Below are 19,332 nucleotides of genomic sequence, written 5' to 3' on the forward strand. Positions count from 1 at the left end.
TCGGGTTAGCTGTTAACAATGGTGATAGCTAGACAATTTTCCTTCTCTCTCTACAAGATCAGGTTTCCAGCATCTGCAGTCATTGTTTTTACCTTGTTGATTTTAACCCTACTGCGAATCCTCTTGCTAGGATGCCTGCCTTGAAGAAATCTTCCTCCTCTCTCTACAAGAGTCTCAGGAAGTCCCTCTCCCACTGACTTTCTCCCCACCCCCACCCTCCTCTAGCTTATCTCTCCACGCTTCAGGCTCTCTAGCTTTAATCCTGATGAAGGGCTTTTGCCCGAAACGTCGATTTTACTGCTCCTCAGATGCTGCCTGAACTGCTGTGCTCTTCCAGCACCACTAATCCAGAATCTGGTTTCCAGCATCTGCAGTCATTGTTTTTACCTAATATATTGAAGGTGTTAGCCCCCCTGTGTTCTCTGTCTATGCCATGATGTTTAGATTGATTCTAATCTAAAAAGTGAGATAACGGAGTTTTACATGAATGCATGCAGTTTTTGAGCAAAGTACAATGTAACCCTGCAAGTACAAATTCACCCCACAAAATATATGTGTGCATGTGGGTCTTTGTCTGTGTATGTGTGTTTGTCTGGGTTGGGGGTTGTGAGTGTGAGAAAGTGTGTGTGCGTGTGTGTAGTGAGTGCAGAGTTGTCCTGAGAACCGGGTAGTTTGCTACGAACAATGATCTGTTTGAGGTTTGGCGGTTGTTTAAAGGCAAGTAGTTGAGGTGTGGGGAAGGTCTTGGTGAGGTGCTCATCCTCATTGATAATGTGTTGCAGGTCACGAAGAACATGGTGAATAAGTTTCAGTGTAAAGATTGCTATGACCCTCTGCTTGAATTCTTTGTTGTTAAAGAGAAGAGGATAATACTTGAAGTCATGTCAACCAGCAGAAATTGATTGTATCATTGGATAGTTGTTTCCTTATGCAGATAGATCGTTCAGGACCGTAGGTTTTGGGACAGGGAGAAGATTTCTGAAGGCATGGCTGGTTTAGCTGCCCAGTTATACTGCTGCACTCTGTTAGCTTCTTTGCGATAACTCTATGCCTCTCTTCCTCATGCTTTCTGTGCCTGTAGAGGTGTTTTCTTCTGTATGGCTCAAGGCTAAATCTCCATTTGTCAAGGTATTCTTAACTGACAGCTCAATTCCCAACTGTGGTTCCTAACTTTTGCTCTGATGTCTAATTTACATTCTCACAATGAGTCATCAAAGCCCTCCTGAGTAAGTGTTGTTACATGCTCGGGGATGCTTCTCTGGAATCCACATAGACCTTGCAGTTGTCTAGACAGCTGACTTGTAACAGGACAAAAGTGAGGACTGCGGATGCTGGAAACCAGAGTTTAGATCAGAGTGGTGCAGGAAAGGCACAGCAGGTCAGGCAGCATCCGAGCAGCAGGAAAATCGACGTTTCGGGCAAAAGCCCTTCATCAGGAATGGAGGCAGGGAGCCTCCAGGATGGAGAGATAAATGGGGGGGGGGGGGGGGGTACAGCTGGGAGAAGGTAGCAAAGAGTACAATAGGTGAAAGGGGGTGGGAATGGAGGTGATAGGTCAGAGGGGAGGGTGGAGCAGATAGGTGGGAAGGGAGATTGGCAGGTCATGAGGATGGTGCTGAGCTGGAAGGTTGAAACTGGGGTAAGGTGGGGGGAGGGGAAATGAGGAAATGGTGAAGTCTACATTGGTGCCCTGGGGTTGAAGTGTTCCAAGGCAGAAGATGAGGCGTACTTGAGGAAGATGAAGTTAAAAATCACACAACACCAGGTTATAGTCCAACAGGTTTAATTGGAAGCACACTAGCTTTTGGAGCGACGCTCCTTCATCAGGTGATTGTGGAGGGCTCAATCCTAACACAGAATTTATAGCAAAAATTTGCAGTGTGATGTAACTGAAATTATACATTGAAAAATTGATTGTCTGTTCAGCCTTTCATCTGTTAGAATACAGTGATAGTTTCACTTCTTTCATGTGTAAATCACAAAACCCTTTTTTTAAAAGTTGCATTCTTTGGTTAGCTGTTAACAATGGGTGATAGCTAGACAATATGTTGAAGGTGTTAGCCCTCTGTGTTCTCTGTCTATGACCTGATGTTTAGATTGATTCTAATCTAAAAAGTGAGATAACAGAGTTTTACATAAATTCATGCAGTTTTTGAGCTCAGAGTTCTACATGAATGTATGCAGTTTGTGAGCAAAGTGCAATGTAACTCTGCAAGTACAAATTCACCCCACAAAATATATGTGTGCATGTGGGTCTTTGTCTGTCTGTGTGTGTGTGTGTCTGTCTGGGGTGGGGGTTGTGAGTGTGAGAAAGTGTGTGTGTGTGTGTGTGTATTGTGAGTGTAGAGTGTCTTAAGTCTGTGAGGGAGTGCATGTGTGAGTGTGGGAGCGTATGTGACTGTAAGGGTGTGTGTGGGTGTCTATGTGTGCTTCTGTGTGTACCTGTGTCCGTGTGTATGTGTGAGAGTGTGTGTGTGTAGGAATATCTGTGCATATGTGTAGTGCAATGGTGATCACCTGTAATGTGACATGAACCCAAGGTCCCGGTTGAGGCCCTCCCTATGGGTACCGAACTTAGCTATCAGCCTCTGCTCGGCCACTTTCCTCTGCTGCCTGTCCCGAAGTCCATCTTGGAGGACGATCACCCGAAGGTCCGAGGCTGAATGTCCTGGACCACTGAAGTGTTCCCCAACTGGGAGGGAACCGTCCTGTCTGTTGATTGTTGTGCGTTGCCCATTCATCCGATGTTGGACTATAACCTGGTGTTGTGTGATTTTTAACTTTGTACACCCCAGTCCAACACCGGCATCTCCAAATCTTGAGGAAGTTGAGCCGACTTGTAGCAGTCATGTTTTAACTTCAGCAACAACAAAAACAGAAATTCCTGGAAAAACTCAGCAGGTCTGGCACCATCTGTGAGGAGAAATCAGAGTTAATGTTTTGGGTCCAGTGACCCTTCTTCAATACCCTGTTTTCGCTTCCTTTGTCCAGTTACAGTCCATTTCACATTTTTACAAAAGTGGTAGCCTTTGAGAGATTTCTTTCCCCTGAAAGTAATGGCCTGGAACTACTCAGTGGGACACTGGCTGGAAGAAAAGGTGCACTGTTGAGGTTCTTTGTCTTGAATTCACCAGGACAGACGCAAGAATGAAATGAACAAACATATCGTTTCTGTCTTCATTTTAGTGGTTAGAAAAAGCATTCCAGTAACAGGTATTATTCAGAGATAGAAGGAAGAGAGGAACTTAACAAAATTACAATGACAAGGGAAATGATACTATGAAAAATGATAAAGCTGTAGGGTGACAAGTCTCAGGTCCAAATGTACTTTGTTCTAGATTCTTAGTGGTGGCTAATGAGGTAGCAGATGTATTGGTGTTAATTTTCTAAATTTTCCTTGATTCAGGAAAAGATCTATCAGACTGGAAAGTAACAAATATAAACCCTATTTAAGAAGGAAGGGAGGCAGAAAACAGGATGGTATTGGAATAGATAATTAAAGAGAATGTAACTGCTCACTTATAGACCCACAAAGTAATCAGGAAGACTCAGCATGATTTAACTATTGAGAATTCATATTTAACCAAATTTTTGCAGCTCTCTGAAGGAATAGCATACACTGTGGATAAAAGCAAGTCTGCAGATGCAATATACTTCAATTTTCAGAAAGTTATCAAAAGTGATTGCAGAAAATGAAAGATCATGGTTTAGGGGGTAAAGTATTAGCACGCATAGAAGATTGATTGGCTGGTAGAAAACAGAGAACAAGCATAAATAGATCTTTATCAGATTGGCAGGATGCAACAAGTGGAGTCCCACAGCTGTCTGCCAGGGCTTCAACGTTTTTACAATTTACGTCAATGACTCACATGAGAGGAGTTAAAGGCATGGTGGATAAATCTGCAGATGATATAAAGATAAGAAGGAAAGTATGTCAGAAGTTAGAAGGAAGTTACAGATGGATGTAGATAGTTCGGGTGAGTCAGCAAAAATTTGGCAGCTGGAGTATTTTGTGGGAAAATGTGAAGTTGATCACTTTGACAGGAAGAATGAAAAAAACAGTATTATTTAAATGGGAAATGACTGGGAAATTCTGAGATACTGAGATTTGAGTGTTCCACTACTGGAATCAGAAATGGTTACGATGTCGTTGGAGCACATAATCTGGAAGAGTGTGGTGCTGGAAAAGCATAGCAGGTCAGGCAGCACCCAAAGAGCAGGAAAATCAACATTTCAGGCAAAAGCCCTTCATCAGGAATGAAGGGTTTTTGCCCGAAATGTCGATTCTCCTGCTCCTTGGATGCGGCCTGACCGGCTGTACTCTTCGAGCACCACACTCTTGACTCTAATCACCAGTATCTGCAGTACTCACTTTCGCTACATAATCTGAAAGGTTAATGGGATGCTATCCTTTATTGTGATAGGAATTGCACATCACAAAATGGATATTTCACTTTGGTTATACCGGCTGTTGGTGAGACCACGTCATGAAAACTGTCCCCTTAATTAAGGATATAAATGCATTGAAGGTGGTCCAGAGGAGGTTTACTAGATTGAAGCCTGGAATGAATTGATTGCTTTATGAGGAAGGATTGGACTGATTGGATTTGATTCCATTAGAGTTTAGAAAAGTGAGAGGTGACTTGATTGAAATGTATAAAATTCTGAATGGTTTTGATGAGGTGGACATGGAAAGATTTATTCTCTTGTGGGCCAGTCCAGAACTGGGGTTCTCCAGGACCTGATCAGGTGCACCTTAGGGAAGCTGTGGGAAGCCAGGGATGTGATTGCTGGGCCTCTTGCTGAGATATTTGTATCATCGAAAGTCACAGGTGAGGTGCTGGAAGACTGGAGGTTGGCTCACGTGGTGCCACTGTTTAAGAAAGGGTGGTACAGACAAGCCAGGGAATTATAAACCAGTGAGCCTGGCATTGGTGGTGGGCAGGTCGTTGGAGAGAATCCTGAGGGACAGGATGTACATGTATTTGGAAAGGCAAGGACTGATTAGGATAGTCAATATAGCTTTGTGTGTGGGAAATCATGTCTCACAAACTTGATTGAGTTTTTTGAAGAAGTAACAAAGAGGATTGATGAGGGCAGAGCAGTAGATGTGATCTATATGGACTTCAGTAAGGCGTTCGACAAGGTTCCCCATGGGAGACTGATTAGCAAGGTTAGATCTCATGGAACACAGGGGGAACTAACTATTTGGATACAGAACTGGCTCAAAGGTAGAAGACAGAGGGTGGTGGTGGAGGGTTGTGACCAGTGGAGTGCCACAAGGATCAGCGCTGGGTCCACAACTTTTTGTCATTTATATAAATGATTTCAATATGACCATAAGAGGTATAGTTAGTAAGTTTGCAGTTGACACCAAAATTGGAGGTGTAGTGGACAGCGAAGAAGGTTATCTCAGATTGCAATGGGATCTTGATCAGATGGGCCAATGGGCTGAGGAGTGACAGATGGAGTTTAATTTAGATAAATGCGAGATGCTGCATTTTGGGAAAGCAAATCTTAGCAGGACTTATAGACTTAATGGTAAGGTCCTAGGGAGTGTTGCTGAACAAAGAGACCTTGGAGTGCAGGTTCATAGCTCCTTGAAAGTGGAGTCACAGGTAGATAGGTTAGTGAAGAAGGCTTTCCTTTATTGGTCAGAGTATTGAGTACAGGAGTTGGGAGGTCATGTTGCGGCATTGGTTAAGCCACTTTTGGAATATTGCGTGCAATTCTGGTCTCCTTCCTATCGGAAGGATGTTGCGAAATTTGAAAGAGTTCAGAAAAGATTTACAAGGATGTTGCCAGGGTTGGAGGATTTGAGCTGTAGGGAGAGGCTGACTGGGCTGGGGCTTTTTTCCCTGAAGCATCAGAGACTGAGGGGTAACTTTATAGAGGTTTACAAAATCATGAGGGATATGTATAGCGTAAATAGACAAAGTCTTTTCCCTGGAGTGGGAGAGTCCAGGGCTGGAGGGCTTGGTTTAGGGTGAGAGGAGAAAGATATAAAAGGGACCGAAGGGGCAACACTTTTCACGCAGAGGGTGGTACGTGTATGGAATTGCAACATTTAAAATGTATATGATGGGTATATAAATAGGAAGGGTTTGGAGGGATATGGGTCGGGTACTGGCAGGTGGGACTAGATTGGGCTGGGATATCTGGTCAGCATGGATGAGTCAGACCGAAGAGTCTGTTTCTGTGCCATACATCTCTATGTCATTCTATATCTTCCATGTCCTTCTTCACAGTAAACACTGATGCAAAATAATCATTTAGTATCCCCCCCATCTCTTCTATATTTTGATTAATGGATACTTGTTGTGAGTTACTTGGTATGTGGTGGGAGGAGGTGTGGTCCAGGTAGATTCTGTTTTTGTTTACGGATGGGGTGGGGAAGTGGGGGGTGGGGTGTGGGGGGGGAGGTGTAGTCTAGGTAGATACCATTTTTACAGGGGTGGGTGGGAGGAGGTGTAATCCAGGTAGATACCATTTTTTGGGAGGGGGTGTGAGTGGAGATGTAGTCCAGGTGGATAGTTGTAGCGCCTCAATAACAGTCAGTCATCATGGGATTGATAATGTGGAGTGTAAATCATTTGCTAGTCACAGAGTATTGTTTCATTTGTACAAATTTGTTCTTTATCACAATATTAGAAAATACAGAACTTTAAACATTAGTGAAGAGACAAGTACTGGTTTCTGTAGCAGTACTCCAGACTCATTTAGAGTCATAAAGTCATACAGACCCTTCAGTCCAACCAGTCTAGGCTGATCATAATCCCAAACTAACCTAGTCCCACCTGCCTGCTCCTGGCCCATATCCTTTCAAACCTTTCCTATTCATGTACTCACCCAAACATTTCTTTTAAATGTTGCAACTGTATCCACATTCACCACTTCCTCAGAAAGGTCTTTCCACGTTCATTGTGTGTAAAACATTTACCCCTCATGGCTTTTGTAAATCTCTCTCCTCTCACCTTAAAAATGTGCCCCCAGTCTTAAAATTCCTCATCCAAGAGAAAAAGGCAACTACCATTAACTCTATCTATTAACTTGAATTCATCTAGAATTTCCTATCTACAATCTTCTCAGTCCACATTCCACCTCCTCCAGCTGACAATCCCGTTTCACCAGGCAATGATCCATCTCCTCCAGCTGACAATCCCGTTTCACCAGGCAATGATCCATCTCCTCCAGCTGACAATCCCGTTTCACCAGGCAATGATCCATCTCCTCCAGCTGACAATCCCGTTTCACCAGGCAATGATCCACCTCCTCCAGCTGACAATCCCGTTTCACCAGGCAATGATCCATCTCCTCCAGCTGACAATCCCGTTTCACCAGGCAATGATCCATCTCCTCCAGCTGACAATCCCGTTTCACCAGGCAATGATCCATCTCCTCCAGCTGACAATCCCGCTTCACCAGGCAATGATCCATCTCCTCCAGCTGACAATCCCGCTTCACCAGGCAATGATCCATCTCCTCCAGCTGACAATCCCGTTTCACCAGGCAATGATCCATCTCCTCCAGCTGACAATCCCGTTTCACCAGGCAATGATCCATCTCCTCCAGCTGACAATCCCGTTTCACCAGGCAATGATCCATCTCCTCCAGCTGACAATCCCGTTTCACCAGGCAATGATCCATCTCCTCCAGCTGACAATCCCGTTTCACCAGGCAATGATCCATCTCCTCCAGGTTACCACTTCCTATTCCTATCCAAATCATAGATGCTGGACTCTGCAAAGTACTCAATGTAATGGTAAGGTCCTAGGGGGTGTTGGTGAACAAAGAGACCTTGGAGTGCAGGTTCATAGCTCCTTGAAAGTGGAGTCGCAGGTTGATAGGATAGTGAAGAAGGCGTTTGGTATGCTTTCCTTTATTGATCAGAGTATTGAGTACAGGAGTTGGGAGGTCATGTTGCAGCTGTACAGGACATTGGTTAGGCCACCGTTGGAATTGTTGCATGCAATTCTGGTCTCCTTCCTATCAGAAGGATGTTGTGAGACTTGAAAGGGTTCAGAAAAGATTTACAAGGATGTTGCCAGGGTTGGAGGATTTGAGCTACAGGGAGAGGCTGAACAGGCTGGGGCTGTTTTCCCTGGAGCGTCGGAGGCTGAGGGGTGACCTTATAGAGGTTTACAAAATCATGAGGAGCATGGATAGGATAAATAGACAAAGTCTTTTCCCTGAGGTTGGGGAGTCCAGAACTAGAGGGCATAGGTTTAGGGTGAGATGGAAAAGATATAAACGAGACTTACGGGGCAACTTTTTCACACAGAGGGTGGTAGGGGCATGGAATGAGCTGCCAGAGGAAGTGGTGGAGGCTGGTACAATTGCAACATTTAAGAGGCATTTGAATTGGTATATGAATAGGAAGGTTTTGGAGGGATATGGGCTGGGTGCTGGCAGGTGGGACTAGATTGGGTTGGGATATCTGGTCGGCATGGACGGGTTGGACCAAAGGGTCTGTTTCCATGCTGTACATCTCTATGACTCTATGACTATGAACATGAGCTCTTCATCTTGGAGTGATTACAATCTCCTTCTATTCCAACAAAAATCAGTGAAAACCTCTATGATGTAACTTACGTTCAGATCCTAGGAAGCCCAATAACCAAGTAGCTATACCTGAAAATGTAGCTTATCTTTCATCCTCAGTGAGGTCCCCTGTGATCTGTATTAAAGAGATTTCAGCACCTGTAATGGTTTTACATGATTCATCCACATATTTTGCCTGATATCTAACACTTGCCCTTAGAAACCAGCATAGTCAGATGGTTGATTGTCCATGCTGTCCTGGGTAGTGGTGTCCTCAATAAATTTAGGTTAGAGAGAGGGGTGACTTTGAATAACTCCACTGTGCCTTAACATTCCTAGTGAGAGAACAAAAATTAGCCAGGGTCCCCTGTGTCAGATATTGGTTAACAATAAAATTGGGTTCGCTTGTGATGCCTATGTTGAGTGTCTGTTCTACCACAAAGATGTCTTGCTTTCACACTTTGTAACATATCCTGACTGTATCCCCGGTCCAGCCACACCTATTAAGCTCAGACTCCATCCACCCTTCCCAATCGCTAATCTCCTCTGGCCCCTAGAACTGTTGCATCATTGGACCACACCTTCCAAAACTGCAGCTTCAATTTTTACACATACATTGATGGTGTGCGATTCTAACTCACTACTCTCTCTCCCAACTCTGCCATCCTCTCACACCGGTATCACACCGGTAGTTTTATATCTGGTGAGTATATCTACGTTTTCCCCAGTTAAACATTGGTAAGTCTGAATCTATAGTCTCCAGGCCCTACCACAAACTCCAGCCCTGACTTGCTAACTCCATCCCTCTTCCTGGCAACATCTCTAGGTTGAATTGTTTGTGTCTTTTGTGTCTTTTTTGACACTTAGATGAAGCGACATTGGGATTTACACCTCTATAACATTGCATGACATCGCCCCTGCCTCAGCTCATCACCTGTTGAAATGCTCATCCATGCTTTTATTACATTCAAGTGTTTTCATTCCAACACACTGTAGGCTGACCTCCCACATTCTCCCCTCCCCATTCTAATAGGTTATTCAAAATGCTGCTGTCCTTGTCTTGGTACACAGCAGCTTTGCTTGGCCATATTCTTGTATTCATTGACCCATACAGAATCCTGGTGAACACAATGATCAATTTCAAAATTCCCATCCTTATTTTCAAATCCCCCTTTATGTTCTGCACTCTCTATCTGGTCCCACAACTCTCTGAGATATCTGCACTCCTGTGACTCTGGCCCTTGAACATTCCAATTTAAATTGTGCCAGTTCCTCATGGATTTGCTGCTGGGCCTGGGAAAAGTGACTATTAACTGATCCTGGCAGCGAGCCATGAACAGGGATCATAATTCCCAACTGCCCTCCCCTTTTCCCCTACATTTGTGCCCAGATATCATTGAAGTGGGAGCACACAGTGTTCACCAATGCCCTGATGTCTTTAGAGAAAACTGGGCACAGCAGGAGGTGCACTGCCTTACTTTACCCCCAACTCTATTTTGAGTTATTCCTCTCCCTCCCTCTCCCTCCCCCTCCCTCCCTCCTCCTCCCTCCCTCTCCCTCCTCCTCCCTTCATCCCTCAGCGTCCCCCTCCCTCCCTCTCCCTCACATTTGGTATTGATGCATTTTGAATGTTCATTGGTAATTTAACTAGAAAACAGGGGTGATTCAGGGGTGGAGGATCAAGGAAGAAGGTAATATGACTGATTTGATGGTGAAAAGAAACTATTCGGTTGTGCATAAAGGTCTTCTGGATATATATTATATATATATATAACAAGAGTTAGTTATAGGCTGGAATCAAAACAAGGCTTCAGGGTGGTTTATAGAGAATAACAGGTATCAAGGAGTGAGATACAGCCTGGAATCTAATAGAGGGGTTGGAGGGCGGGCGGTAGTTATGTACAGATAATGCCTGGGAATAAGTTACATATTGGAACCTAATCGAGGGGTTAAGAGTTTTTGTTATATCTATACCTAGAGTAACACATATCAGGGAGGGAGTTACAGCCTGAAATCTAATCATGGGGTTTAGGATTTTATCTTCAGAATAACAGATAGCCGGAAGTGAGTTACAGATTGAAATCAGTTGATTTGTAGTGAATACTTTCAACTAATGGGCTGAGAATGTGTTCACAGTCTAAAATGACCTCTAACCAATGAATCCAGTTCTGAGGTGGCATAAAAACTAACATCACAAGTCCCCATTGTGCGTGCAGGCAGGAAACAATCCTGTAGATGGTGCTATTTCAGGGCTGGCCCGGGTGATCCTGCCCTGGCTGGGGCAGTGCAGACACAAAGTGACATTGACTGAGAGTAACTCATGGGTCTGACTCAGCTCCAGTGATAATGCTGCAAGCATGCAGATAGTCAGCGAGTACTTCGAGTATTCAACACTGGAATCTATCAGCGTCATGTCGGTAAAAATCCACCAGCCCTCCCAAAATAAACACAGCCTGCAGTCTAACCAAAACTTTCCCTGCAAAAAAGTACTCAAGTAGATGAAATACATTTGGAGGCTTATACGGATTGACATTGACCTGCAGCTCTCTGGTAATTGTAGGCGAACTTCTGTAAACACGGTTCCGGATTTTTACAAACTTGTACCATGTTCTTTGGAAGAGTTTTGTAAGTTGAGAGGCCGTGAGGTTCGTGCCTAAAACTGGTTAATTATGAACATCGAATTTAATGCAGAAACGAATCTTTATTTCCTCCATCGTTCTGATGCTGATTTGTGTAAATACCTGACGTGATGCTGCTCCTGCAGGAGAGGGAGAGAGGGAGGGAGTTCATGCTGAGACGCTGCTCTCCCAGGGACAGAACCAGCGGCGGGAGCTTGTCTTTCAGCTTTCTGTGCAATGTGCTGATGTGGGAGGAGCGTGGAGGTTGAGGAAAGCTCCAAAAGCGGGGAGGGTGGTGTGGGAGAGGAGGGGAAGGGGAGTCAAGTCTTTAGAGAGTGGGGGGGGTGTCAGTTTGATGGATGGCAGGTGGAGTGTCAGGAGGAACACTGTGTGAAGTTTCAGTGATGTTGAAGTTCCGATTTCTTTTTTGAGTCAAAAGCCCAGAGAGAGAGAGAGCTAGCGCCTGGTGTTTGTGTGAGAGTCAGTGCTGGTGATTTGTAGCTGAATAAGGCAGTGCGAGTGAAGAAGAGACAACTCCATCCTTGAGGAAGATCTCTCTGGGATGTGAAACTTCTGGAATCTGGGATTGCTGCCCTTCACTCGCTGGTGGTTCGCGTCCAGCCCAGTTCCAGAGCCGGTACCTGTGAGCAGGGTCAGCGAGCTCCTGGCGTATGGTCAAGCCGAATCTGGGCTGTCCCGGGGCGCCGTTAGCGGCGGTGCCAGCCCGCCCGAGTCCGCGCTCTCCCTGCCCCGGAACCAGGCAGATCCCGGCGGCATGAGCGACGAGAAGCGAGTGGAGTTCGTGGGGCTGACGGCGGTGGAGAGCAGCTCCTCCAATCGGGACGGAGTGGCTGCGAGCCCCGGGGAGAGGCACCAGGGCAGCCGCCTGAGGCTGGCACCTCAGCCCGGAGATGGAGAGAGATTGGTGCTGGCCGGATTGCCCGGGGACAGTCTGCAGAGTGCCCGGGTCGGGCTGCTGGGCAGACCGCTGCCCCTCAAACACCGCAACAAGAGGAATGCCCGTTACCGAAAGCTGCAGAACTGTCTGTACAACGTGTTGGAGAGACCGCGGGGATGGGCGTTCATTTACCACGCTTTCATGTGAGTAACACTCCGCTCCAACTCCCCCCTGTACCGCACCGTGCTCTGGGTCAGTGCCGCTTGGTACACAACTGGCAGTCAGTCCGTCCACTACTCTCTCTCTCTCTCTCTGTACACTCCAATCTTTCCAAACTTGTTAGCTCCCCTGTCACTGCAGCAATATTTAAATAACACGAGTGTGCATCTTCGAGTCTCAACGTTTGCAATGTTCAGAAAGTGCCCGGTATTTTAATGTATATTTATGATGGTGGCGGGTATAAATGGATATTGCAAAAATGTGCTAGAGTTTTAAAACCTGCTCCTAAATCCTGGAAAGATGAGGATGTTTTGGTTTCAGTCTGTGTGCGCGTTTGGAAGTTGAGTCCTTGAACTGTCAGTAGAAGCGCCGAAGTCTGTAGCGTCACGTTTAACGAATCTATGTGCACGTATTTATTCTAATTGCACATAAGAATTGCACATATTCTAATTGCACACTGTTTCCGAATTAACTTCGAAAAAGGATCTTCCCAACGCGGTGTAGCCGTGTCCACCTGGAGACGAACAGCCCGACCTTTACCCTTCCATTGAAACCTGACTCATGTCTGTCCTTGCCCCAGCCCCGCTGGGTCCCCATTGGACCGACTACAAAAGAAACTTCGTCCAGAACTTGCCAGTCTCCTGAAAACTCCCCTTTGACAAGAGCTTTAGACCCAGTGGTTGACTTAAGAAGTAACCCTGTATGTGAAATCAGTGATTTGTGTGTTTTATAGAAATGTTCGTACATAAAGTAAACCTGTCTTCAAGGTATGTGGGAAACAGTGAACCTCTGTGTGAGATTTAAATATATCAGCTCCTGTATTGTACCGTTGCTCAGAAATAAATAGTCCAGCTATGTTTGAGCAGTCCGGGACCGCGGATTTAGGTTTCATTTATGTTCAGTTGTTGTGAGAACAAGATCACTCAGTTAGACTGCATAGTCAATTTGGGATTACTCCCGGTTTAGTAAAGACTGGGCTAAAAAGAGGGCTTCAATATTTTACCCTGAAAACTTAAAGAAATAGAAAAGGGAAATATTTGTTCAAGGTGTGAGATGTAGAGGCTGAAGGAAAGTTCCTAACAGTTTGTAAATGCCAGCGCACGTCTTATCTCCTTGGGCACATTAGGAGTGGGAAGCTCAGCAGCAGTGTGACTGAATGGAGAGTATGTCCAACTGACTGACTGCTGGTTATGAGCCAGGAATCTTTACATTTTTTGAATCAATCTTCTTGCTGTGCCTATGGTAACTGGTTCCCAAATTCATCCTTGTCCATGTTTGCTCTTGTCTGTGTTCACCTGTCGAAAAGTGTGGTGCTGGAAAAGCACAGCAGGTCAGGCAGCATCCAGGGAGCAGGGGAATTGACATTTTGGGCATAAGCCCTCTTTATGCCCATAGTGTCAACTCTCCTGCTCCTTAGATGTAGCCTGACCTGCTGTGCTTTTCCAGCGTTACACTTGTTGACTGATGTCCAGCATCTGCAGTCCTTACTTTCTCCTGTGTTCACCTGTGCCTACATTTACCCATGTCCATGTTTGTCCATGTCCGTGATTGTCCGTGTCCGTGTTTGTCCATGTCCGTGTTTACCCATGTCCGTGTTTACCCATGTCCGTGTTTGCCCATGTCTGTGTTTACCCATCTCCATGTTTACCCATGTCCGTGTTTACCTGTGTCCGTGTTTGCCCATGTCTGTGTTTGTCCGTGTCCGTGTTTATCCATGTCCGTGTTTGTCCATGTCCGTGTTTATCCATGTCCGTGTTTGCCCATGTCCATGTTTACCCATGTTGGTATTTACCTATGTCCGTGTTTACCCTTGTCCGTGTTTGCCTATGCCCACATTCACCCATGTCCGTGTTTATCCGTGTCCATGTTCACCCATGTCCGTGTTTACCCGTGTCCATGTTTGCCCATGTCCGTGTTCACCCATGTCCGTGTTCGCCCATGTCTGTGTTTGCCTGTGATGAATTACTGATGACAGTGACTGCTCATAATCTTACCAGGTAGATTGGGCTGAATTTTAAACCAGGGATGAAAACCCTTAACTGATAAGCTGTGCCAATTGTTCGGCATTATCGACCTGAAGATAATCATTATGATTTCCTTCTGCCTTCCATTTCCCCATTAACCCTTTCCTTTTGTGAGGAAACGTGAACATTTTAAAATCTAGCGTTGTGCAGAAATGGTTCCGTGGGTTCCTTGCCCATGCCAAGCTCAAACTATTTGGATCGTCAATGTTTTCTGGCTGTGAGTGTCTGACATGAACTGGTTTGGTGCAGTTTAACCAAACCAGTTAGCGAATGTGAGGCTGCTTCAGAGGGAACTGCCTGAAGGTTGCACTTTTCGGGGACATGGGAAATTGCAGTAATGAACTTTCAGGTAGAGGTTGGTTGAAACAGAAGAAATGTTTTTACAAATCAAATTATTAGAATATATAATATTCAGCTTAACTCGCCCTGTGCTTTTGTCTGTACTCCACATGGAACTTCTGTCATTGCACTCTTCATGCCTCCTCTAGATTTTTTTCTTTTCCATTTTTCTTCTTGTGTTTATTGAGTTTTTCCTTTAACTGCATCTGTTGTTCACCTCAGTTACTGCCCTGCAGTATTGAATTTCACATTCATACCACTTTCAGAGTAAAGACTTTCTCCTGAATTATTCATTAGATTTATTACTCACTAATGGTTCTTCAGATCTGAGTACTGAAAATGTTTTTTTTTGGGTGAAAAAAAGTTATGGATCACCTAAGCAGCTCAAAGGGATTCCAGATACTAGTCTACAGCCAATTTGATTTACTTCACGTGATAGCAAGAAACAATTGGAGACACACTGGATTTTTTTTCTTTTATTCATTCGTGGGATGTGGCCAACATTTACTCCCGTCCCTAGTTGCCCCCCTTGAGAAGGTGGGGGTGAGCTGCCTTCTTGAATCGCTGCAGTATGTCTGCTGTGGGTTGACCCACAATGCCATTAGGGAGAGAATTCCAGGAATTTGACCCAGTGACAGTGAAGGAACAGCAATGTATTTCCAAGTCAGGATGGTGAGTGGCTTGGAGGGCAACCTGAAGGTGGTGGTGTTCCCAAATATCTGCTGCCCTTATCTTTCTAGGTGGAAGTGGTCATGGGTTTGGAAGGTGCTGTCTGAGGATCTTTGGTGTATTTCCGCAGTGCATCTTGTAGATACGACATACTGCAAAGGTTAATGACCCTGACAACATTCCAGCAATAATACTCGTATTCAAGAACTTACAGCTCCCCTAGCCAACATGTTTCAGTACAGCTACAACACTGAAATGAACCAGACAAATGCCCAGGTATGCTCTGTACACAAAGAGTAAGATGAAACCAAGCCTGCCAATTACTTCCCCTTCACTCTAACCTCAATCGTCATAAATGTTGATGGATGGTATCAACAGTGCTCTCCAGCAGCACATACTTTTAGCGATAACCTGTTCACTGATCAAAATCGAAAGAACCAGCGATGCTGTAACAAAACAGAAGTTGCTGAAAAAGCTCAGCAGGTGTGGCAGCATCTGTGAAGAGAAATCAGAGTTAACATTTCAGGTCTGGTGACTCTTCCTCAGAACTGCTTGGAAAATGTTGGTTTATATGTAGAAGATAGGGTGGGGATGGGATGAGGATAGAGCCCAAGAAGGGAGAAGAACAGCTGGACAGACAAAAGAGTAGGTAACGATTTGGCTGGGAGGGTGAATAGCTGTTAATGCAGACTGTTAGTGGCTACCAGTAGATTGTGTGTAATGGTAACAAGGCCTGGTTTGTGGGGTTAGGGGGTTAGAACATGGGGGAGTTCCGGCCTTAAAATTATTGAATTCGATATTGAGCCCTAAAGGCTGCAGGGTCCCCATGTAGAAAATGAAGTGTTGTTCTTCCAGCTTGCACTGAGCTTCAGTAGAGCACTGCAGTAAGCCCGAGACAGAGATATTGGCCAGGGAACAGCATGGTGTGTTACAGTGGCAGGAACTGGAAGCTCAGGGTCTTTTTTGTGGGCAGAACGTAGATGTTTTGTGAAGTGGTCACCCAGTCTACGCTTCATTTCCCTAATGCAGAGGAAACCACATTGTGAGCAGTGAATGCAGCAGATTAGATTGTGAGGAGTGAAGATAAAAGTGTTGCTTCACCTGGAAGGTGTGTTTGGGCCCTTGGACACTGAGGAGGGAGGAGGTAAATGGGCAGGTGTTACTCCTTTGGTGGGTGGCAGGGAATGTGCCAGAGGGCTGTGGGGGAACTTTGGGAGTGAGGGAAGAGTAGACCAAGGTGTCTCGGAGGGAAAAGTCCCTGTGGTAAACAGATAAGGGAGGAGAGGGGGATATGTGGCTGGTGGTAGCACCTTGCTGGAGGAGGTAGAAATGACGACCGATGATCTTCTGGATGCTGTTGGGATGGTCAGTAAGGACAAAGGAACCTGTTGTGGGAGAGAAGAGAGGGGATGAGGGCAGAGGCACAGGAGATGAGTCACACTTGGTTGATGGCCTTGTTGACAACAGTGTTGGGGAATCCTCAGTCGAGGAAGAAGGTGGACATCTATGAGGCTCCCTTGTCAAAGTTGGCCTCACCAAAACATATGCGACAGAGACAGAGGAACTAAAAACATAGCCACTATAAACCTACCGACTCCTACAGTTCCCTGGACTATGCATTCTCACACCCTGCTTCTTGTAAAGACTCCATTCCATTCTCCCAGTTCCTCTGTCTCTGTCGCATTTTCTTACCAAGTAGCTAATATCGAGGCCAACGTGGCCCAAACTGGGGAAGAAAAATCCCTGAAGCTGTCAATTATTTTGAGTGTCTTTAATAATCTCAGGTGAAAGTCGGGTGCAAACTCTTGGCAGGAGCGTGCAAAAACGCAAGCAGCTCATCAATTCACTTTGTTAGAGACAATAAAACTGTAGATGCTGGAATCCAAGGTAGACGAGCAGAGGGCTGGGGGAACACAGCAAGCCAGGCAGCATCAGGAGGTGGAGAATCCAATGTTTCAGATGCTTCTTCAGGACCCACCCACTTCAGCAAATCCCACCTGTCTCCCCTCGGGTAGAGTACAAGGTTTCAGTGATGCATTGTTTAGCTACCACAGCACCCATGACACCAGAACAAAAGAAATTATCCTTGATGCTGAAGGACTGCCTTAGAGATTGTAACCTGATTAAAATATGAACAAATATCAGGAGCCCTGTCTTTCAGTCATAACTGTTCATTGTTGCTACTGATATGACAAAAGCCCTATATTTCATGTCTTTGATATGACCTCCAAACACAGGATTTGCCAATTCGGGATTTTATTTGATGAGGAAGCAGTGATTATGTTGTTCTTGTTTAAAATATATAACTGAACAGTAACATTGTTTTTTTTCACATTCTGAAGGGAACAGGTCAAATTAGTCCCAAGGAGGAAGAAGGGAGTGTGAAAACCACATTCATACAAAGGGTTAATTAACAAGAAGGCAGGAAATAGCAAAATCAAGTGGTTTCAGGGAATTGGAGAGAGTTTGTGGTGGGAAGGTGGATTTTCCAAGGACAGATTTATTGCGTCAATTCACTTTTCACATTCGTTAAGATTCTTCTGCCTACCTGATTCATTTTTGTATCAAAGATCAGCAACACCCAAGTTCAATAACTGGAGGAAATTGCAATCATAAGTTTAATCTGGAACAACTTGAAATTAACTACACATTTTCTTCAGAGCTGTTTGCTCTTGAACTGTACACTGAAAATTCAGAGTTATAGTGGATGCTTGTGACTTACTCAGTCATGTGAGATCACATTGTTCCAGAGTCAATTAAAAGCAATTGTATGAATGTGTGCTTTGTATTTGAGTGTGTGCTCTCTAACTGTTGTGGTCAACGTGAGTCTGAGCTCTGTATGTGTTCGTGCATGGTCTGGGTGCATGTGAGCGTGTATGATTAAACTATGTGTGTGTGAGAGTTTATCTTGCTTGCTCTCTATGTGAGAGTGTGTGTGCACAAGCATGTATGTTAAGTGTATGCATGCAAGCATGAGTGTGCTTGCGAGCATCTGAGTAGTTGAGTGTCTGTGAGCATATGAGTGTGTGTGTGTGTATTGTCTGTTTATATGTGACCGATTAGATCCCCTACAGTGTGGAAACAGGCCCTTCGGCTGAACAAGTCCACACAGACCCTCCTTGTATGTGCGAATGTACTCCGGGGTATGTATGCAGAGGTTTCTGGTACATGAGAGAGTTTGTGAGTGTCTGAGTCTGTGAATGTGCAGCTGAGTGAATTTTTGTATTTCTGTGTGCACTTCTACTACGGGTATTATGGAGTGTGCTATGTTTTGTGTCTACTAAAGCATTTAAAAGCTTTGGCCTTGAGCTGAAAATCAGCAGCATTTTGGATGACCCATTCCTGTGTTTCTCTTTCAGGGCAGCACCGATGGTGGTCTGTCCCAGTGGAGATATTGCTACTAATTCCTTTCTATTCCAGAGCTGCTGTGGAAGTTAGGGTCTGCAGGAATGTGAAATTAATGCTACATTGGAAAAGGAGGCTGCAGTGCCTCTGAAGCTGAAATCAGTGGAGGCTTGCTAATTCTTGCAAAGCTCAGGAATGGAGAGGAAATCTACTGGGGAGAAAATGCAGAAACATACGTTCAGCATTTCTGGTTATTTTTGGCAAACAGTCAGTTATCAGTCAGGAGCTGGCTCCAGTCCAAAATAGACTCTGGTAGCTTGGTAAGTATTCATCATAGGGACTATACTAAAGCTCCCCTGTGTGTAGGGGCACAAGCACTACACAGATTGAAAGCATAGCAGTGACAGTACCTGCTGTAGGGTGAACGATCACTGAGGAGTCAGCTTCAGTTTTGAGGAGGCAACCGCAGGTGAGATTGGGTGCTGGTGATACCTATCTGCACCATGCAGGTGCAAAAATAAGCTTCTCCGTATGCTTGGATGTACTCCTGGAGATTTCCTCAGTTTGTTTTGTTCTTCCATGGGATTTTGACCATTTCTTGCCCTTGAACTGAGCGGTTCACTTGGCCATGTCAGCCCATTGCCATGACTCTGGGTCTACATATCGCCCCGACCAGGTG

General features: G+C 45.1%; 1 protein-coding gene across 1 annotated transcript in view; it reads left to right on the forward strand.

Annotated features, from left to right (window-relative positions):
• Window positions 1-11,727: 11,727 nt before the first annotated feature.
• Window positions 11,728-19,332, forward strand: part of LOC140453267 (potassium voltage-gated channel subfamily KQT member 4-like) — a gene marked incomplete at its 5' end in the record, with an annotated part of 635,590 nt that continues 627,985 nt past the window's right edge. Inside the window, one exon of the mRNA XM_072547825.1 lies at window positions 11,728-12,260. Coding sequence (XP_072403926.1) covers window positions 11,728-12,260 — 533 coding nt within the window. The remainder of the gene's footprint in view (window positions 12,261-19,332) is intronic.

Source organism: Chiloscyllium punctatum, chromosome 27, assembly GCF_047496795.1.
Source record: "Chiloscyllium punctatum isolate Juve2018m chromosome 27, sChiPun1.3, whole genome shotgun sequence".
NCBI classification, from domain to species: Eukaryota; Metazoa; Chordata; class Chondrichthyes; order Orectolobiformes; family Hemiscylliidae; genus Chiloscyllium; species Chiloscyllium punctatum.